Genomic DNA, 22,379 nt, shown 5'->3' on the forward strand with positions numbered 1-22,379 from the left:
TCACAAATCCAAAAATAGATTTATTTTACTGCCTTCAGTATACTGATCAGTAAGTTCAGTCATGTAAAACATTATCTGGGAACAGTTTATAATTTAGTTTTTGCAACACTTAAAAAAGGACAAAGATAATATATCAAATTCAGTGCGATTATTTTCAACAAAAATATACAATCCCATCATCTCTTAGATGCTCTCTCAACCATGCAGATGTAATTTACAAGGGGTGATTGGTTAGTTTGTGGCCTAAGGTAGAAATCACTTTTCAGTTTTTTTCAGTCTAGTTCCTTTGTACATTTATAGTCTACATGAAGCACATCAATCCCTTCTTTCTTGAACCGGCTGTCTTTTAACCCCCAAAAGTCCACAGCCAATGAGACCTTCAAGTATTCTGAGGTTGCTAAATTGGATGCAAGTGCATTAACTGTACAGCTCAACCTCTTCTACCTCAGGCCAAAAAAATGTTTCAGTCACCCACCTGACTGCAGCAACATTAACTATAACCCTTCCTCTGACTGTTTTCTGAGTATAACATTTTTTGTAATTTATATATGGGGTGAATGTTTTGCTAATGGTTACATATAACACCTATATAATCCTCAATACAAGATAATCCTCTGATGACAAAAACTAATTACAAAATAAAAGCACGCCTGACACTCAGTGAAAAGAGAAGCAAAGTGTAATTAAAATATCTGCTTCAAAATATATATTCTCTTAAACAAAGCTGCCCCTGGAAAGATGCAAGCTCCTAACAAAGCAAAGTAAACATTTTACACCCACATGTCTGTGTCACTAAAAACACTGACCAGCAGCAACATCCTCAGGCTGGCTGCTTTTATTTTCTCAAACTGGCTTTTCTACAGATAAAAATGCATTTTATAACTACTTGCATTGCAACAGTTGAACACCTAATTAAAAAAGTTGAGCAAATTTGAAATGATCCAGTAGTATGTTGGTCCCTCAGGCACCACCGGCTTGACGACGGTACTGCTGACGACGACCAACCACTTTGTCTTTGTTGCCTGCAGCAGATGAAAACAAAAGTGCAGCTCATCAATGAGGTACATATCCTCTTCATTTTTGTGCAGTTTGTAGTTTGACTCACCTGTATCCCTCTTCTCCAGTCTGTGTGGAATCTGGACTGTGTATGGTCCTGGAAGTCCAGGTAAACCTGGGCGCCCTGGATCCCCTGTATTCCCACAAAAGCTTGTTAATACGCTAAAATAGCAATCTGCTTTGTTTCATCTAATTTGTTGAAATGTACCCTTTTCTCCCCTGGGTCCGGGGTGCCCTCTCTCTCCCTTTGGTCCAGGGCCTCCTGGAGGGCCGGGGATGGTGCCGTACGCTGCGCATGAGCAAAAAACAGATTCGGTCAAGATGAAGCTGAATTTTCCAGCTCCAGCAGTCAGGATAATTTTCCTGATACAGTGTGTGGAAAATCATATCTCACTTCTGAAGAAGACCATGAGGTCAGCTGTGATGTTGCCGTAGGATGCAAAGACACGACTCTGCCCAGGTGGTCCAGAAGGGCCAGGCGGACCAGGTGGTCCCTGAATGGCTCGTACATTCGTCTTCCAAGAACCCTCACCCAGATACTCCTGCAGCAGACCTTGATCTGCAGAAAATCATGTGGTCATATAAAAATAATTCTTCTTCAGGCAAATAATGAGGGAGCTGGCGCCTGTAATGAACTCACTCTTGATGTAGTCTGTGACTTTCATGGCGACACTGGAGTAGTCCAGATTCTCAGTGAGGCTGCTGACGTCAATCTCTCTGCGCTCTGAGCCATGGCGAGAGTGACCCTGAGAATAGCCCTGGCTCTGCAAGTAGCCCTGGACCAAACCTGAATCTCCACGATCTCCCTTCTGACCCCTTGCACCTGGAGGCCCTGGAGGTCCAGTGATGGCACGACGAACACTGTCACCTGAAAAACAGAGCTCATCTATCACATCTGTAGTCAGATACTGCTCACATGTCTTCAGGTGTGTGTCTGTGTGGGAGCTTACTGGTCAGATACTCCTGAATTTCAGCACGGACACTCTCCCGCGGAAAGCTTCCACTGTAGGAGACTGATCCAGATAAAGTGCCAGCTGGACCCTGTGGTCCCTGTGGACCTGGAGGGCCAGGAGGGCCAGGGAGTCCTCTGAAACCAGGACCTGAGAAAGAAGATCAAGATAAGGAGATGTGTGTTTATATTGAAGTTTTTCCTCCTCCTGTATCTTTTCTTCACCAACAGCTGCAGATGTTGGCTAAAACAAGAAAGAATATGTGAATACATGGAGATGATTAGCATACCATGAGCTATTTCATAATAACTTAACACAATCAGTAAGCAGCATTATACAATTTTAACACATTAAGCCCATAGATCTCCATTTTGTTATATTTTACAACCCAGACTTACCCTGCAGATATCGCTGGATGTCCTCCAAGCTGTAACCACGACCTCCTGACCCATACACAGTTGCAGTGGAGCTTCCTGGTGGCCCCTGTGGACCAGGGGGGCCTGGTTGACCTGGGACACCCGGAGGACCAGGAGGACCATGTTGTACAGCAGAAGAGATCCACGAGCGGAACTCCGAATCTAAGTAGGTGAAGAAGAGAGAGGAGGGTGATAAATTACTCATTCTGCATATGACGCCCAATACCAATTAAACTCACAAAATCACACTCACTTCTCATCAGTGCAGAGTAGTCGATTGTAGCAGTAGTGTAGCCAGACGTTCCTCCACCAGAAGGCCCAGGAGGCCCAGGAAGACCACGTGGCCCAGGTGGACCATGAGCGATTCCTCTTTCTGGAAATAACAATAATGATCAATTAATTGAAGTCCAGGTCATGCTAAAGCGTTCCATTGCAGTCCATGCATACCATTCATGATGTTAAAGACGTATGTGGCAACCTCCTCCACTCTGTAACTGCCAGATAGTCCTCCAGATGCTCCAGGTGGTCCAGGTGGTCCCTGTGGCCCTGGTGGCCCTGACATATACCTCCTCACATCGTCTCCTACACAGATCACAGCAGAGAAACTTCACAATCTAACAAGACAATGAAAAGGCACTTACAGACGCAGCAGGCATCTGCAGAGTGCAGTGTGGTTAATATTAAATTTGTACTTACTCTGCAGCATCGAAATGAGAGCACTGACTGACAAGGATCCTGAGCTTCCAGGTGGACCAGGTGGCCCTGGAGGACCCTGAACACCCAAGTTAAGTCCTGAGCCTGAACCTGAAATCAAACAACACGGTTAAAATTAGCCTGACCTACCATCAATCACTTCCATTTTACAACATGAAGCCTTACGTTGCAGGTATGCGATGACACGAGCAGAGATGTCCTCCAGAGAGCCTGAGAAGCTTCCAGGGACCCCTGGAGGTCCAGGTGGACCTGGAGGTCCAGGGATACCACTCTGTCTTACTCTACCTGCATGAAACAAATAAAGTACATCAATACTCTTGTTCTGTCCTTCTGAGAGTGGTCCTCCTTCAGACAGATTCTTACTTAGATAGTCTGTGATGTATGAGTGCATCTCACTGGAAGAAGCAAAAGAGCCTGGCAGGCCAGGAGGGCCAGGAGGACCTTGGGGACCAGGGAGACCTGAGGTGACTGAGGCAAAGTTTAATAGTTAAAAAGACAAGTGGACTCTTTAAAGCTACTGGCACCTTTGCAAGGAGAAAACACACTTGACTTGTGAATAATTGTCAAAAGTCGTGATGCTTTTCTCTACCTCTTGATGTGCCTGGAATCCCAGGAACTCCTGTGTTGCCGTAGACGAGATGAACAGCAGAAGCATTATCAGCAAGTGATGTACACAGACAGACATACAGAAAACAGTTTTACAGTCTGATTAGGGTTACCCGGTGGTCCAGGAGGGCCTGGTGGTCCTTGTAGTCCTGAACCCCCATGTCCGTCTGTATAAGTGGACACTGTGAAAAGCATAGTTGCAATGTCAGTCATCAGCACAAACACCACATAGGTAGTTCCCCCTAATATAAAATTGTTTTAAATGAAATGAGGCCTGACCTCTCTCAGAGCTTCCTGGTCTTCCCGGGATACCTGGTTCACCTGAGACACAAAAAAACAGTTGTTGACCCTCACATATTTCTCTAGTGTCACAATTGTGGGTGTCATTTATCAATTACCTTGGTATCCCCTTGGCCCAGGGGAACCTAAACATATGAGAGACATGGTATGAGTAAGAGCTAATAAAACCAACAGAGGTAACAGATCATTGTACTTTACAAAGTTTGGTCACCTGTTGATCCCTTAGGCCCAGGAGGCCCAGGTAGTCCTGGTGGGCCAGGAGAAAATGTCCCTGTAAGAGTGTTGAAATCAGTGATGTCTACATGTTACTGATAAATTAACCAAAAGGTTAGGCCATACCAGAGCCGGACACAAAGCCAGTGTCTCCTTTTTCTCCTTTGGGTCCTGGTCTACCATATCCTGGAAAGAAAATAACACGGAATGAGCTGAGATCACACTGTGCCTGGGCATCTATATTAAAAACAGATTCCTGCCTGGCTGGCCTGGAGGCCCGGGCGGTCCTGGGGGTCCTTGTCTTGCATCTCCTGATGGAAATATTTTTGAAACAATCAGAGCAAGAAACCCTTCTCAGATGGTTTTAAACAAATCCTACAAAATCATCAAAGGAGGATGTCTTTTAATTCATAACGCTGCAACAGGGGGTAAGTTGTGTGTTTATTTACCTGGACGTCCAGGGATGCCAGGTGGGCCTGGTGGACCAGGTGGACCGGACAGTACAGAAGCTCCTGCAGAACTAAACTGACCTAAAGCAGAAAAAAATTTAAATAAGGAGACTGTCAAACAGTGGTAAACATACAGAAAACTGACTTCCCCAAACATGAAAAATAACTCAATAAAAGTTTATATGCAGGAAGTTTGTGTATTGAAAATGCCTTTGACAACAATAATGATAAACAGTACTCACTCCCAGTCCTCGTCGAGCTTATGGTCTCAGACGTTCGTACTGATATTCCTGACTCTCCCTGGTCTCCCTTATATCCTCTGTCACCTTTAGGACCTGGAATTGGACACAATAATAGCATCTATGACTCACTGCACTGTAAATCTAACAAAATAAATAAAGTACAATGACTGACCAGGTGATCCAGGCAGACCAGCAGGACCAATGGGACCTGAGGAGATAATAAATAAAGAATCAGTTTGACATTTGTACAGTCATTCAGACATACTTATGACATGCTTAACAACAGTCCCACCTGATAATCCTGGAGGCCCTGAAGGGCCAGGAGGACCAGCAGGCCCAGGTGGTCCTGGGATGCCAATAGAAGTGGAGCCAGCTGGGAAATAAAGTCAATGGTCAGATCTCAAACTGTAGTCTCACCAATGTATACAGTATGAATTTTATAAGATAAGATAAGATAAGATAAGATAAGATAAGATAAGATAAGATAAGATAAGATAAGATAAGATAAGATAAGATAAGATAAGATAAGATAAGATAAAACTTTATTAATCCTGAAGGAAATTCTTGTTTTATTAATGAAATTAATTTCATTAAATTATTATTGTAATTGTGGACCCTAGGAAGAATAGTCGCTGCTGAGGGAGTGACTAATGGGGATCTATAATAAACCAATAAATTATTAATCATTCCTGTGTATATCTAGTCTTATCATGGTTGGGTACCTGCATTGATGATTCTTCCTGCTTGACCGGGTTCACCTTAAACAGACACACATGCTGTCAGACACAGGGATTTATGTTTTTTGTATTGTAGATGTAAGACGGAACACAGCAGCTCTACCTTTGGCACCAGACTGTCCTGGATTCCCTGGAATTCCTGAAACAAGATTTTGTTTTTTTGTTTTTTTAGTACCAAAGAATTAGAAGACAACGACAATGTGTGTTGTACTGATAACAAAGTCAAACCTGGTGGTCCTTGAAGCCCAGGTGTTCCTAGACAGAGGAAGAGATGATTAAATATTATATTTAATTATTCACACCAATACAATAATTATATATACTTAAAGATTATGTTAGCTTGGAGCCACTTCACCTGGAAGTCCAGCATCTCCAGGAGGCCCAGCGGCACCTCTGATTCCAGGAGGCCCAGCAGGTCCTTGATCACCTGAGGGTTTGATGATTTGCAGACTTAATTTATTCATACAATAAAGTATGGAGAAAAATAAATAATAAATATATATTAATTGAAAATAATTGTTGACAGTAATTATTCTTGTAAGTGCAGGTTCTGATTTTACATAACAATGAGATAATAATATAAAGATATTAAAGTCATGTAAAAACGCAACATGTCTCTCTATCAGCTTAATTCAGAAGAGAACACATAACAAGTTTTAGGCAGTTTCCAAGAAATCGACCAGCAGAACAGTGCAATCAGAATGAATGAACATGCTCCTGCAGCTCACCTGTCGATCCTTTGGAGCCTTTCTCTCCAGCTTGGCCAGGCAGACCTGGTAATCCTGGCTCACCTGACAATTGAAAACAACCGTGTTAGGAAATTCATTTGCATACATGACACATTGGACTATCCACAGATATTCACTGACCTTGCAGACCTCTGACACCTTTGTCACCAGTTTCACCTTAAAAAAGAAAACAACTAATTAAACAATGGCTCAAAAATTCAATGACCTCACAAACACTGATGAAGTCACAACAAACCTTTAAGACCCTGAAATCCAGCGAGCCCCCTGTCACCTGCAGAGTGATATACTGGCATTAGAGAGGACTGAATATCATTTTTAACTTTATTTAGAAAGGCAGCTTCGCACACCTTTTGGCCCGGGTGGTCCTGCCTCACCACGGAAGCCCTGAGCACCTGGTTGGCCTGGAAAAAAAACAACAACAGAAAAAAACAGTTTATGTAATGTAATGTTGTGATTTAATGTAATAAAATGCTGTACATGAATGAAAGAAACTAACCTGGTGGACCAGGTATTCCAGAGAGTCCCTGTGCGCCTACACATATTATAGGAATAACCACAGTGTTCAAACACATTGATAAAAATACAAAAAAATGATAGGAATTAAATAAACAGACCTGACACAAACTTAAGTGGTAATAGTTTTACAAATCTTTCATTGTCCTAAAAATCACTTTGAGAAAAACAAAACATATATTTACATATAGTGTACCGGTAATTGTAAATAGATTAGTGGCCTAATTCAAAAACTGACTCTTTGCTGCCACCTGCTGCTCGCTGTGGTTTATACACCCTGACATGGTCTGACAACTGTGATTTATTCGTGTTTAATTTCTGTTTTAACAGAAAAAAGTCTCTGATCTCACCTTTTAGTCCAGGTGGGCCAGCAATTCCCACAGGTCCCGGTGCACCAGGTTCTCCATGAGCACCTGCATAAACCAAACCCATCGTGATGTCACATCATTTCTGTCAGTACATACACTGATGTCATTGTCACCTGCTGTGAATATGAACCATACCTCTGTCACCTTTCACTCCAAAGCCTGGAGGTCCTGGCTCACCTCTGGGGCCAGAAGGACCCTCACGACCCCTGAGACCAGGTGGCCCTTCTTGTCCATGTTCACCTGATTAGATATCGTACACACAGGTCACTCACTCACTCTAAATCAGCTAAGCAGTTACATTGTTACCCTGAAGCTCTCGCTGTACCTTGGCTTCCTTTCTGTCCTTTAGGCCCCTCAGGGCCTGGGTGTCCCATCACACCTGGAGGACCTGATGTCAAAGACAACAGTCAATAAACACATCATGATGCCGTCACGACTGAAGCAAAATAATAATCATTCCTTACCTGGAATTCCAGGGAAACCAGAATCTCCTGTAATAAAAACATATTTTATTAAAATATGAAGTATAATTAAGCATAATTTAAAAAGAAGACTTCTGCCATTGACTTTGGTTTCTGACCTTTAGATCCATGGTCCCCTGAGAAGAATAAAACAAATCAACATAACATAAATTGAGCATGGCTTTTTCTGACAATCACACAGATGATTATATCTTTATGAAATCAATATTTGAATTTCACCTTTAGGTCCAGGTAGTCCTCTCTCTCCCTGCACTGAGGATGCTAGAAAAGCTGAGACAGGAAACAACAGTTCAGTGTACACATACAGTGTGTGTGTGTGTGTGTGTGTGTGTGTTTGAGCAGTACCTCTGAATGCCTGTGACTGCATTTCAGTTTTCAACATGTGCTGGATGGTCATCTGAAGAGAAGCAGCGTCTATGTATCCTCCCCCTGTGCCAACCCCAGTGAAGATGGTACTGCTAGAACCTGTGCCGCCACCGTAGCCGGTACCAGCAGAACCTACACTGGTACTGCTACTGCTACTGCTACCACCAGAAGCGAAGCCAGTTCCGGCTCCTCTAGCACTTGCATCAGAAGTACCACCACCTCCAGCGGCCGCATCAACGCTGTTCCCACTGCTGCCACCCCCAGCAACAACAGCACCTGCAGAACCTGCAGAACCTGTACTGGAGCTTGCGCCTCCACTTCTAGCGCCCATGGACACACCACTGTCAGTGCCAGCCCCGTCCACATAGACGTTGACGTCATTGGAAGGCAGCTGGCCAGTGCGTGCAGATGCGATTGAGGCCCCAGTCTCCAGAGCCGCCACTCGATTCTTCAGCCTTCTCACATCCTCAGCTGAGGAAAAGGAAACATTTGTTTGAATGAATGACAAAAGGCATATAAGCTGTGAACTGTGCATTAAGAACTCCTTCTTAATCTTGTGTTAGTGCTATTATTCTCATTTATTATAATTATGTGACTTATACTTGTACTTATGCATAATCCAAGTTTACCTCAAGTAAAGTTGCATTTATTCACATTGTTAAAACATGTAAAAAAAGTTAGTTGTCATTTAAGATGCAAATGTATCCAAGAAGGTATAACTCACGCTGAACCTAATGAATTCACTACATGTGTTCACTGCAACTGCTCAACAAACGTCTTGTTTGCACTTATATAATTTATAATATCCCTCAAATCAAAATACAGATATTATTTTCAGGTTCTTATTGTCATTTTTTTACAATTCCCTCTGCAGGGAAAAGAAAGAGGAGTCTGTGATGTCATCGAGCAACAATTTCCAAAAGCTGCTCCACGAACAATGAATGCCAGACATTGTGGGAGTGGGACAGTATCCAGAGATCATATTTCCAAGAAGAGGAGTGCATTTACCGTCTCCCAGCACTCAGAAATACTGCTCCCTAGCTTGTAAAAGCTAAAAAGTGTGTTTTATTGGCTCAAAAATACTCACTCCCAGATGCTTCAGGGCAGAACATGACTCTTGTTTTTATTTTTCCCCTTTTACTCCTAAACCGTTGCGTAAGTTACACTTTACCCAGTGCAATGAGGCCAAAGAGGAGTCCCAGCAGGAGCAGGGAAAGGAGGAGAAGACCAAGCAGCCACTTCCACCAGGAACAACAGGCGTCAGAGCAGCAGCAAAATCCCCCACCTCCGAAGATGCCACTGTCCCTGTGAATCTCTGAAGATGGAGTCAAGAGTTAAAATCGCACTTTAAATAAATACTTACTTAAAGAATATACCAATGTACCTGCATAGGTAGCTTTGTCTTTCATTATAACCCCAGAGGATCCATCTGATGAGGAAAGGCACAGATGTGTTTAACTTTTCTGTAAGTGATCTTATGATGTAAGCTCAGTAAGTTCAAAAATGTCTGCTCACAGTAAGAATCGCCAGCCTCTGTCTTCAGTGGAACCTTCTCACCGTAGCTAGAAATAAACTTCTCCTTCTTTATCGAGTCTCCCGATAGCGACCCTGTAAAGTCAGAAATCCTTTTATAATCCAGGAGACTCAAAGTGTTGTTGCTGGAATTATTGAAATTGAACGTTCATGTACTGTATAAACCTACAACTTGTCATGGAAAAGGTTAAGGAAGCCCTTGCAGTGATACTTCAATGTTTCTCCATTAGAGGGCAGTGTGTATGTGCCTCACCTCCTCCCATGCGAACACCGGTGCCGCTGGTGAACTGTTTCCCACTGTCTTTTGCCAAAATGAGCATTTCTGTGTCCCTCTTGACCGGAACGTTCTCTTTTTCAGAGACCATGAACTTGTAGTCCCTCTTATAGGCATCATCAGCTTGGGATCGAGTAGCTGTCAACAGCATTAGAGACAGTCAGCAAATCCCTTCAGGTCAAAAATCACACCTGTTTAAAGAGTTACACACTTACTTGTTGACACTCCAGTGCTGATGACACCACCACCATTAGACACATTCTTCTGAACACCATACCCTGCAGCACAATAAGCATGGTTTTAAAGTGCGATAATAATACTACGATTCAGTGAAACTATTATCAAACATGCTGTCGCACCTCCAAGGTTAGCATTGGCATTGGCACCACAAGTGGTGAGCACAGTGCCACAAGTGGGTGCCAGGTTATTCTGGAAGCCATAAACTGAAAGGCAGAGATTTGATTAAAGATTAATATAATAAATTAAGCATGCAGTTATCTGCATACTTGCATATTATTTTCTGTTCATTGTAAGTAGACACACATTTGTTTTTGTAAATAATTATTAAGTGTGTCTAGACACCCACAAAAGGTAAACATAGGATTTCCTCATTCCTTTCCACTCTCCACCAATCAAAAAGAGCTAACTACCAACCTTCTTCCTGAAAGGGGTGTGGCTAACAGCAGTTCATTTGCATTTAAAGCTACAGATACTGTAACACACTCTGGGATGTACCTAACCAGGACTGTAACCACTGTGTAAAGAACAATCTGTGTGATATTTTCAGCTGAAACTGTCATGTGAAACTTACATAAACTTGGTATGGAGATAGACCTTTAAGGTACAGAGCCCATACTCTCTACATGTAATATTTAGGGGTGTATAGTCTCACCTGACAGGGATGAGGGTGCAGCAGGGCTGAGTGGTGGAGAGCCTCCTGACATGTTGTTGGTGCTGACCTGGCCGACCTGGTAGCCGTAGCCGCTGGTGTTGCCAGCGACAACCTTGGTGGAGGCGGACGGTAGTGTGGAGGTGGACCAAGCGAAGGAGGGGAGTATGGAGTCTAGCGTGTCATACTGACCTGATCTCACACTGGTGTCGTACTGGGCTGACCGAAGAGTAACATCATACTGACTTGATTTGTGGCCTGTTTCATACTGTCCTGTTCTCAGACTGGTGTCATACTGGGCTGACTTCAGACCAGTATCATACTGGCCTGATCTAAGACTAACATCATACTGACTTGTTTGGACACCAGTATCATACTGGCTTGTTTGGACACCAGTATCATACAGGCTTGTTTGGACACCAGCATCATACTGGCCTGATTTTAAGGTGACGTCATATTGGCCTGATCTCACACCAGTGCCACGTTGCCCAGAGGTCAGTCTGGTATCATACAGGCCTGATATATCAGTGGTGTACCCGCCTGATCTCACACCAGAGCCAAATGTTGAAACTGCAGGAAAAAAGGCAGAAATTATTATTTAAAAAGTGCGTGATTTCACAGATTTTGTCATGATCTCTGCTCTTATTTTGTTGTATATTCTTGGTTTACTGTACTGTATGGGTTTGTCTCAGTTTCTGGTTTGTTTAGTTTCTTGCTTTTTGAGTCATTTTCCTTTCATTTCCTGTTTTATTTTAAGTCTTCTCTCCCTTGTCTTTTGTTGGACTTATGGGCTTTTTTGTTCCACTCTGAATTGAACTCTAAAACAACAAATTTAACCCCTGCCCCCTCATGTTCCCTTCTTATACTTATGACTAATGAAATGTAAAACAGGTAAAAAACAAAAGAACCAGTTGCAGTACACAAGAGGCCAAGGCCACTTTAAACCATGTTATGCCTCTCTGTAATAACAGCACTTACCTGACTGAGTAGCCACTGAGACAGTCTTAGTTTCTACACTGGATTTTTTAGGGACAGGGAGGGTGATGGAGGCATTGGAGGAGCGAGTGGGGCTGACACTGCTGGAGCGTCCCTTCAGCAGCTTCTTCACATCATCCAGCTCTGCCCCTATAAAACCACAGTCACATAAACCTTAAACCATAATTTGCAAATATTTGATAATTCAGTTATACATAGTTTTAGCACATTATATGACCTGATCTATAAAGTGGATCACTGATCACTTTTAATTGGAGTAAAATCACTTCTCAAACTTCTACAACACTAGTCAGAGATGAGGAGGTTTAAGGCTGTGCAGAATGACTCACTGTCAAAAAATGAGGATTAAATAACAGCAGTTACAGGCTTCAGTCAGCAGGGGGAGCTGTGAGCATCTTTTAAGTTTCCACAGTTTTGCTTCAAAACAAACGGGAGGTGCTGCAAACAGTGACTCATGTGTGCCGTTGCTACCACCGCAACTCTGCCCTTCAACTTCTGCACACAAATGCTTGATCAACATTGTTCGAGCCTCACCCCCTTTTTTTTTGCTGATGCATAGATGTTCTTTTTGGGGGGTGGAACTAGCTGCACATGTGTTACTAATTGAGATTTCATGGACACAGCTCTTGCATGTGAGAAGCAGAACTCATGATATATTGAAAGCTGAGCCAAAGCATTTGACAGCAACATAATTCAAAGACACATTCCCAGCAGTTAAAAATCCTCTACTATCCACGTGGTCCTTTCATTGAAAAAAAAAAGATGCTTTATGAGGAATTGCATAACGAGAGTGAAAGGATCAAATGGTCTTACATCTGCAGGGAGTGGGGGAGGCACTTTGTAATCTGGCTCTGATCTCGCTCTCTGGAAAATATCAACAACAGACAACAGGGGACAATAGAATCCTGATTTAATAAAAAGTAAGTCAAGACGATTCAGAGTCAGATGGTGCAGTAATGATGGAGGCAGGAGGGTAAGACTGAATACCTCGGCTCTCGCTCCTCCCTCTTGTGGTACTTGAGCCTGAAAGGAGATCAGATAGAAAAAAGGGCAAAATATAAACACACAGAAAAGCACCTTTAGGGTAAAGATCTTGTGCACATCGCTAAAAAGAATTCCATCCCATACAACTGTGCTTCTCACTCACAATAGTTTCCATAATCTTTGCGCGTAAACTCTGGAGAGGAATTTGCACTGGAACTCCCTGCAAAGAAACACAATAGTTTAGCAGAGGTATAAATGGCACCCCTGAGTAGTGCCAGCTTCCTTTGCTTTTTTAAGCTTCTGTTTCAAGTGTTATATTAATAGGATCTCACCGTCATAACCCCCTGAGCGGCTGGATATGATCTTCCTCTCACGGAAAGCTGGCGACAGGCCTCCTGATGAGCCAGCAGTCTGCGCTCTCCTGGCACCACCAGACGAGCTGGATCTGACCTTTGACACAGAGCTCACGAGATAACTGCCACTGCCTCCTCCACCTAGTCCTCCTCCTCCTCCTCCACCTAATCCTCCTCCTCCTCCACCACCACCTAGTCCTCCTCCTCCTCCTCCCCCAAAGCCTTCTCCATCCAAGTAGCTTCCTCCTCCTTCACCTCCTCCTGAGGAGTCTCCTCCCAGGTAGACTCCCGAAGAGGAGCTGTAGCTACCGGAGGTCACGCCTGCGGAGGCTGAAGGGAAGATAAAGACAGGTTATTTTTGATTATTTGCAACTGTATCTTCTCAGCAGAAGTATGTGATGATGACGTGCTTTACACCATTTCTGTTTTTATACTTCACTGCACATACTGCACATTCTACTGCAAACTGTGCAAGTGTCTCATCAAATACCACCAACACCAAATTGCACAATTAATCACACTGAGATTGAGATTACATTTCAGATTAAAGTTAAAATGAGTATAAGTAACTTAAGTTCTTAAATTAACGTTACATGTACAATTCTTTGCACTGGAATACGTGCTACTTTCACATGAGTAAAAAAGAAATCAAACACTTCCTCCCCTGCTGCCTCTTTCTTTCTACTGAAGTTACAAATATAACATCTGGCATCTCAAAAGACAAAGCCACAGCTTCCCAGTTTCAGCCCACGAGTGGAAATTTGCTCTCACATGAGGAGAAGTAAGTTAGACTGCTGTTCTGGGTTAAGACATTCTTCTCCAGGCCCAGCCCTCCAGCCCCGCTGGACATATTCCTGTGATTTGATCCACTGGTTCCCTCTAGCAACGAGAAGACACACGGCAAAACAAGGAGACGCTGTTACTCATCGGGTACTTCCTTCAGAAGTGGCCAGCTATAATTACTGCTTTATGCTGCTATTTTGCTAACAATAATTAGCATGACAGGCAGAAAGAGAGACTCACTTGGTGGGAGAGACGTCAGTCTGGTGGTGGAGGTTTTAGTTTCTGTCACAACTGATAAAAAAAACAGAAAACAAAGAGTGAGTTTGTGTCATTCGAGTTATTGCAGTAAGGGAAGACATTTACACGGCTTTACTATTGCTATTATTTGCATTTAATGATGTATTATTGGGTGCAGTGTTGGTGTTCCTCTCCTTCAGGAAGAACCTAGACTTTAGGCGGCTCCTTTGATAACCCCCCCCCTCCCAAACAACATCAAACTCCTGCCAACATTTCTGAAAGCTTGATTAAGTGTATGTGTTCAGGCAGTTTGGCAATAAATCACCTGTTGCAGGTAAAACTAAGAACTCAATTTAAAATTGGTATTTAAACTTTTGCCTGTAAAGGCTTTCATTTCTAGACCTGATGACTTCATGGATATCACACAGTGTTACTGTAAGGAGGGTGCAAACATTATTGACTGGGAACAGTTCCAGTTAGTGGACCCGTCATACTACAGGACTATTTCTAATGTCAACAAGGAACCTTCAGCCTCAACTTAGACTTTGCTCTTTGTGGCGCTCTCCGAAACATTGTCCATTCATTCTCATTAGGGCAGGAAGCTAAAATCTAGGTTTTTGTAAATTATAGGTGATGAAAATATGAACACCTTTCCTCCACCAGGAGGCATTTTGTTCTCTTGCTACAGCCTGTTCTGTTATACAGGCTGTTATAAATTCCATTTCAATTTCACGCTGCCTCCTCCTCTGCTTTGCTTCTGTCTTCCTTCCTTTTAGGGGTTTCTGCTGGTTTCAAGGTCAAAGATAAAACTTAAACCTGACCATGCTCTTTTTTATCTGTCCTTCCTTAACTCTAAAAAAATCTTTCAACACCATCTGAGCAAAATAACGACATTAAAATCATTTTCAAAAGCTTTTTTCATGATCTTTCAAACCCACACATTCTAACTAGAGCACAAATAAAGACGGTGACATAAAACATGAGGACAGCGTGGCTGATTATGTTTCTGAGTGTGTGTCTGTGTGACTGCGTCAAACGTGTAATCAGGCGTTGCTTACTTGACCTCTCCATCCTGTGTCAGAAAATGTTAGGCTGTGCTTTTAAGATTTATCTGTGACTACAGCTAGAGAAGGAAAACACCAGAGTATGACTTACACCCTGAGAAATGGAAAGTGAGATCATGTGAAGGCATGCAATGATGTTAGTGATAGAGAAGATCCCGAAAAAGGAGAGACACCACCAAGGTAGAGGAAAGACGGTTTTCTTGTTTTTATACAATTTAAAATGCTGCTTTCACTTTTAATTCCTGTTTGTTTATACCATTAAATGTCCTACTAGTGGGTCCAGTAGGTGCGTTATCAGTCATTATAAAAAGCCTTCCACACTTGCGAGAAGAAGTTTGTGTTGTGGAGTATTAGGAGGTTTGACCACCAGTGAGGGACCACTGTCACTCACGGCTACTTTTCAGTGTTACTAGGTTTATTAACAGATCTTGGTTCAATAAAGTCAGACCAGACACACCATCCATCCATCCTTTTTATGAACATGTTTTATCCTGTGCTAGATGGGTGCAGGAGCCTATCCCAGCTGTCAATGAGCGAACGTTGGGATACAATCTGGACAAGTCGCCAGTCTACTGCAGGGCTACCAGACATCATTTATTCACACGATCACAAGAGGTCACCAATGTGACCTGTGTTACATTTTACTTAACAATCAGGATGATGCGTAAAAAATAACCTGGAAAACACACGTCCCTTCACATAGAGTTGATTTTTCAGTTGAATGGCACATTTATTTGATTTTTTTATATACTCGAGATGTTTTCTTCATTTATTTGTTCCAGACTTTTGCTCAGGATGCTGGGGTTTGTGTCCTCTACACCAGCATTCCTTTATTTTAGTTAAGTACTTCAAGACTTGCAGAAAAGGTCACAGTAGTTTTTGCGGGTGGTCAAGTTTCATTTTCACTCATGTCGGTTAAAGTTAGAGTTAGAGGAAAAGATTGTGGTTTGGGTTAAGAATGATATGATAACAACAAAATGGCATTTAATCCACCAGAGATGTTACTATGATGGATGATTGTAGATGATACATCCACAGCACTGAGTGTGTGAACCACTCATGTATTCTCACATGGTCGCTTCGTCTGTCATTTAAAAACCCCATGAATAAAGACAGAAGTCTCACCCGTCTCTCCTGAGATGTCCATCTGCCTTGTTAACTCGTCCATCCCATCTTATCTGGTGAAGATAAACCACTGTCACGCATGCAGTCGTTCTAAACCTTAATTGTGGTTAAATGGCATTTATAAACAAACATTTGATGAGGGCAAAGAGGGGAATAAAAAGTTACGTAAGAAATGATTTGGGTTAAAGATCAGGGTTCTTAACATTTTTTATCCCAATGGAGACAGAAAAATGTCACCACATCAGTCTCATGATCATATTTTAAAAAACCACAATCTTATGAAACTGTTTTTTTGTTAGTCTCTTGGACAACCTGCAACAGGCCTAAAACAGGCCTTTTTTATGTGAATCTGAAAGCTATAGAGCCACATCTACAGACTTTGTATGTACCTTTGTGTGTGTAAAGAGCTGACAAAGGAACAAAAGGAGGTGGATCAGTGCACAGCGCTGAAAAACCATCCTCTCACCACACCCAGGGACAATTAACTTCATCTTCAACTTTACATTTCAACACAGAATGGATGCCACTTTTATTCATATTAGAAAAACTTTTATCCTCTTAATCTTATAGGCTTCTTCAACATGGGTGAGAAAAGTAAATATAAAAAGCCACAGACTCCCTTCTTCTCATATACCTGATGATAGCTCACATAAAGTTAGCCTGTAACTGATCTGAACAACAATTATAAAAAGCTGAAGGTAAATAAAGATACCGCCTAATCCTGCTGTATAATTAGCCGTGGGTGTAAATAGATGTAAGACTATCCTGAGATCACTATAACAGAAAAATCCCCCAACAGCATCTAAAACCAAGTAGCCTATACACGTCTGTGTTTCTATAAATCTCCTCGTGGGAGAATTATAGAAACACAGACTCGTAAACTTCAAGCAATTTTCCACCTTAAAAGCCAAAAATAAAAAAATAAAAAAGCTTGACAGCCCATCACCAAACTCCCAGAGTGCAGTTGTTAGTGCAGAGATGCAGCAGCCAGGTTCATCCGCAACATCCAGGCAGCATAAACAACAAGTCTCCAGGTTATTCCAGTGTAAATATATTGTTAAGATCCATACCTGGCTCCAGCCAACAAGTTTACCAGCCAACCCTCCCAGGAGCGCTCCGTGTGGGGAACAATGTGTTTATGTGGAGCTGACGCGCCTCGCAGGGATGTTCTTTAACTCCTTCGTCCTTTTGTGAGTCTTTTCTTTTCTTTCTTTCTTTTTTAGTTTAACTTTCCCAGGCAAGTCAAAACACAGATTTGGGCACAGGTCCCAGCCGCGCCCATCAACACTGCTGCAGCTTGGCAGGCAGGTGTAGCAGACGGAACGAAAAAGCTGGATTAAAAAAAAAAGAAAAAGAAAAAGGAAAGGAGAATAAAACAGCGCCTGCAGGGAACCAATTAATGTGTCAGTTTCAGCCCTGCAGACACAGATAGCCGTCGACTGAGTGATGAACTCCTCCTGCTGCTGCTGCTGCTGCTTCTGCTTTAGTCACTACTTTTTGAAAAGTTTTGGGAGGAGGTGGAAAGGGAGTGATTTGGGAGGTGGGATTTCTTCCTTTCCTTCTTTCTTTTCTCTCTTTAAAGTGTAACCATTTCAGGGTCTGTCGGACCTATTGTGGTGCAGCAAATCCATCAGCTGGAACACATCTGGAGCGCATGTTGGAAGAAGAACCAGAACATTTAATGTATACGCTATGGTCTCAGCCACTGTGTGATTATAAACAGTAACACACTCCGAAGCTGCACGCAAAGACTCTCTCAGAGTGACTTTAACTGTACGGGATCCTAATATATTTCATGTGACAGTGTTTTCAGAGGATGCGCCACATGCACGCTCCCACAAATGAGAGGACACGCACACACGAGTTTGTTTTTAGCTGCACGATAATAAGAAAAGTTTTCCCATCCATTCATTTACATTTATGTAATTTAGGGCCAAATTAGACGCTTTATTCCTCCACTAAAGCAACCAGGAGGTTCCCTCACCCACCACACCCTGCGAGCGTTTAGACATCCACCCACCCTGCGTGACTCACAGCGCGAGTGTGACTCTAATCGGCTCAAATGATGGAAAACAAATGGCCCCAAGGAGAGAGTGAACAGCGGAGGAGGAGCTGCCCCCTCCGCTCACATCAATGTGTGAGCGTGAATGATGCCAAATCCTAAAGGAAAGCAACAGATTCCAGGAGGGTGAGAGAAAATAAAAAAAGGAGGGGAGCTGACTGGATTGTGAACACACTCCTGTTTGTGTTTCAGTCTTCCCAGATAAGGCCTCATCATATGTCTGGAACAAATGGGCAACAGCTTCAAAGGGTTCAGGAAAAAAAAGTACATTAACAATAGAGGGGTGTAACTCAATCATCTGTTCTCCTCAGGTGAGCCAGACAACATCAGTCTTTATTATCACTATAAAGATAACTTACATTAGGACACCCAGGAGAGTGGCAAAGTTTTGAAGAGATATTCTGCACGTTTGCATCATTAAGCAAAAGAAAAGCTCAAAAGTTGTTCTGTTGGAGTTAGACTTGATAAACCTCTCAGGTAAAATAAATAAATTCCAGCAGGGCACTTATGTGGAGAAAGTACAGCCAGATTTTGGAGAGAGCACGCAACACTTTATTTTTAAACCTCTTTCCAGTTCAGTTTGTTCTCGCTCTCAGAAAGTGTGGGGCTGAAAAAAGACAGACATCCATCCATCCATTCTCTGAACCTTATACAGGGTCATGGCTTCTATGCTAACAATGGGCACACTGCAGGTCAACAGTCTGTCACAAGGTTCTGACAGAAACATGCTGATGTAAAGTCATAACTTTTAAAACAAGTTCCAGCTCAAAATGTGTTTTTTGAGTCAGTTTTTGTTTCCTGTTTTATTTTGAAAGAGTACTTGGCTTTTACTTGTATTTTTTTGAGTATTTTGTAGAATTTTTCCTTTATGTTGTCTATATATTAAAAACTTTGAAAGAAATGTTGCATCAACATTTTGAAGTTCATCTTTTGTTAAATGCCTCATCTACAACAGGATCCTTTAGGTTTTCACAGTATCATAGGATCATTTTTATAGCTTTATGATGAGATAACTGAGTACATAATCAATACACTAATAGAAAAAAATGTGTAAATACATGTTGCAGCACAGTAACAGAACATGTGTGCTAGTTTCTGAGAAAAGCACTTGTTTGTTTTCCAAAAAATGCTAAACTGTTTCTGAAAGGAATGAGAATGTTCATATGTGTGGTCGACATAATTACTCCGTGAGTGTGAGACACAACACATCTTTCATTCGGAGTGGATACTGAGAAAACATGTGCAATATCCACAATCACCCAGCTGGCATGAAAATCATCAGACTAAAGGTCAAAGTGCCATTTTGAATGTGCTTTATTTTAGGTCCTCAGTTATAGTCTGTCATAATTTATATTACTGACACCTGGGCGTCTCCTTCTACTGTGTGACAAGTCTATAAGGAACACCACTGCAGTCTGTTCACATCTCCCCATTCATAACACTCCCTGCTAATATGCTTCTTAGTATGAGACACTGGGGACAATTATAACTGACTGGTGACCAGCGTGTGTCTCGACAGCCTGCACAAACACGGCATGTGTGTAATTTATGACCAGCACAGCACACACACACACCTGTATTTGACAAAATGACCTGGCAACCCTCTATCTCACATAGTCTCTAGATTCTATAAAGCCACATAATGGCTGCAGTTGCTGCTGAGACAGTGCGAGTGCAGTATTCTATGTCAGCTACTCAAAAGTTAAAATGGTCTCCTGACACAAACATAGTAATTATCTTCAATCCTTAGTAAGAATCATCAAAATAAAATGTAAAAAATCCCCAGTGGCCTCGGGTGTGTAATATCAGGCTGCCAAGAACCGATGTTCAAGTTCAGACAGCCTCCCGTTTTTTAATTCACACCTTTTTCCTTACGGCTGCACAAAGACACAGAAATCACACACAAGCCTGAAAACAACAAACTCTGAAGGCATGAGCAATTATAAATAAAGCCCTTAAAGGAGATGATTCATTTAATGAGAGGAGCTGAATCACAGTGTGACTCAACCCTGGTAACAGGGGTAACACTGGGCAGTCCACAAGACCACAAATAACTTTTTCTTCCTTTGAGCACACAAGTATTAACTTTAATCTCAGAATTCAGACTTTGTTCTCAGAATTCTGAATTCTAAAAACAAAGTCAGAATTCTGAGATTAAAGTAGAATACATTTTTTCTGTCATGACAATTTTTTTTATTTTTCCAGTGGCCCTAATCCTCTGTAGTATTAGGTAGGCTGCTCTAAAGGGTTAACAATTGTGTGCTCAAAGGAAGTAAAAGTTATTTGTGGTCTTGTGGACTGCCCTAATCCTCTTCCGTATAATACTGTTCACTTTTATTATTTATTATTCCTATTTTTTTTAATTTAAAATTCTTGTTACATGTATTTGATGTTATTAGATTGTAGAGCTGTGGTAATAAAATGATGGCATGTAGACTATAAATATAGCTTATGTAGTCAGTTATTTAGTCGTTGTGTCATCTTTGTGCCATTAAAATTATTTTTTACAAATACAGCTTTACTAAAAACAGCACAGAGGTGTAATATAACATTGTGGACATAATGTGCTTTGACAAATAACATTACAGCATTAGCTTTCTAAATAACGCTTTTATTTTGAATCCAGTTTCACTATGAACTACAGTTCCCAACGTGCTCTTCGGTAACACGTGAGCAAACTCCATCCAATCAAAGGCTCGGAAAGTTTTGTGCCGCAAAAATACGGAAAAACAAAAACCTGACATCGCGTCCAGGGATATTTTCTTTACTTAGCGTTAATTTGAAAGACTAGCTGTCGAGTCGTTGTTGCTTTTGAGTTTATCGATACTTTTTAAAAGTGTTTGTGTTATGTTTTGTTGTCTGGAGGTTGTTTTCACGTTTGTTGAAGAAACTATATGAGGTTAGCTACAGTTACAACGACGTCAAACTAAGTTTCATCAATGGAGGTCACTCCTAAAACGGCCAGAATGAAAACTGCATATTCTTCACCTTGTGATTCGGTAGAGTCGAGCCCCTGTGAATATAAAGAAGAGAAGGTAAGCTAGTATTTCCACATTTGCTTCCATTAAGCCTGCCTGGCATTTTCTCTTACATCACATGTACCCTCACATTAATTATTGTTTCTTGTCCATACACTTCCCCATGTGAGTCATTTTTACTTTCATCTCACAGCACCATCCAAAGCTGAGTGCCTCTCTAAGGGAGAGGCTGAAGAGATCAAGGCGGTCCTTTATCTCGCCCCTCTCGGTGGCCAAACGCCTTTGTGTTGATGATTTGGAGGAGGATGGCCAACAAGTTTCAGCAGAGACGGTTAATAATCTTCCAGTCATTGCCCAGAGTGTTGATGTAAACAGAAATGAAACGGGATCACTGAGTGAAAGGTTTTCTGGACCCGTTCCTGAACCAACACCTTCAGAAGACACAGTACAACAACTCAGGAAGGAAGTTAAACAGAAAACAGAGACTGTGCGCAGACTTAAGATGGTTAAAATGTACAGAAGCAAGGTATCAGCTGTGTTTATAATAAACATAAACAGATTTGTGCTTGCCTAACATGCATGTAAAAGCTTATGTGACTCATTCTCTGTTTTTTTTCCCCTAGAATGATCTGGCACAGCTCCAAAGCTTGATTGACAAGTGGCGGAGTTGTGCTCAGGCTGCACTGTACGAGCTCCAGTCAAATGTCCCTATAAATGGACGAAAGGCCAACCTGTCTGAACTTATTGACCTCTTTAGCCTGGATGACGCCATTCTGCACTTTGACCGAACAGAAGAGGACTTCACTTCTTAATTATAGGCACAAAAACGCAAAGCTGTTTCATTGGTTGCAGCTACAGTTTTTTATTTTGTTGAAGTTGTACATTTCATGTTCCAGATTAGTTGTCTAAAAAGTGTAAATAAAAGTGTTATATGGTGAAG

At 42.0% G+C, this 22,379-nt stretch overlaps 2 protein-coding genes across 4 annotated transcripts; one reads left to right on the plus strand and one right to left on the minus strand.

The window, feature by feature from the left end:
• Positions 1-7: 7 nt before the first annotated feature.
• On the minus strand, positions 8-18,120 carry col17a1b (collagen, type XVII, alpha 1b). 3 transcript variants are annotated; one of them, XM_028423328.1, is made up of 56 exons: positions 17,470-18,120; positions 16,400-16,452; positions 14,214-14,264; positions 13,962-14,069; positions 13,170-13,520; positions 13,001-13,057; positions 12,841-12,876; positions 12,667-12,717; positions 11,836-11,982; positions 11,163-11,427; positions 10,861-11,081; positions 10,328-10,411; positions 10,184-10,246; positions 9,948-10,106; positions 9,677-9,769; positions 9,546-9,590; positions 9,333-9,476; positions 8,141-8,632; positions 8,015-8,065; positions 7,894-7,911; positions 7,778-7,804; positions 7,639-7,701; positions 7,449-7,553; positions 7,296-7,358; positions 6,929-6,964; positions 6,780-6,833; positions 6,668-6,703; positions 6,553-6,588; positions 6,412-6,474; positions 6,039-6,110; positions 5,912-5,938; positions 5,787-5,822; positions 5,669-5,704; positions 5,239-5,319; positions 5,119-5,154; positions 4,947-5,039; positions 4,705-4,785; positions 4,516-4,566; positions 4,382-4,441; positions 4,254-4,313; positions 4,141-4,167; positions 4,022-4,063; positions 3,856-3,924; positions 3,726-3,755; positions 3,500-3,604; positions 3,302-3,421; positions 3,119-3,226; positions 2,870-3,004; positions 2,676-2,795; positions 2,405-2,584; positions 2,007-2,156; positions 1,697-1,924; positions 1,451-1,615; positions 1,265-1,345; positions 1,106-1,189; positions 8-1,022 (listed from the first exon to the last, which is right to left on the minus strand). In XM_028423328.1, the coding sequence occupies exons 2-56, from the start codon at positions 16,440-16,442 to the stop codon at positions 961-963; spliced, it is 5,301 nt and encodes a 1,766-aa protein (XP_028279129.1). In that variant the 5' UTR covers positions 16,443-16,452; positions 17,470-18,120; the 3' UTR covers positions 8-960. The 3 variants fall into 3 exon arrangements, with proteins under 3 accessions (XP_028279129.1, XP_028279127.1, XP_028279130.1); XM_028423326.1 differs by having other exon boundaries at positions 10,861-11,427; XM_028423329.1 differs by lacking the exon at positions 16,400-16,452 and having other exon boundaries at positions 10,861-11,427; positions 17,470-18,117.
• A 2,862-nt stretch (positions 18,121-20,982) lies between these two features.
• sfr1 (SWI5-dependent homologous recombination repair protein 1) lies at positions 20,983-22,378 on the plus strand. Its single transcript, XM_028422942.1, has 3 exons — positions 20,983-21,496; positions 21,633-21,965; positions 22,063-22,378. The coding sequence occupies exons 1-3, from the start codon at positions 21,401-21,403 to the stop codon at positions 22,249-22,251; spliced, it is 618 nt and encodes a 205-aa protein (XP_028278743.1). The 5' UTR covers positions 20,983-21,400; the 3' UTR covers positions 22,252-22,378.
• The last annotated feature ends 1 nt before the right edge of the window (position 22,379 follows it).

Source organism: Parambassis ranga, chromosome 15, assembly GCF_900634625.1.
Source record: "Parambassis ranga chromosome 15, fParRan2.1, whole genome shotgun sequence".
NCBI lineage: Eukaryota > Metazoa > Chordata > Actinopteri > Ambassidae > Parambassis > Parambassis ranga.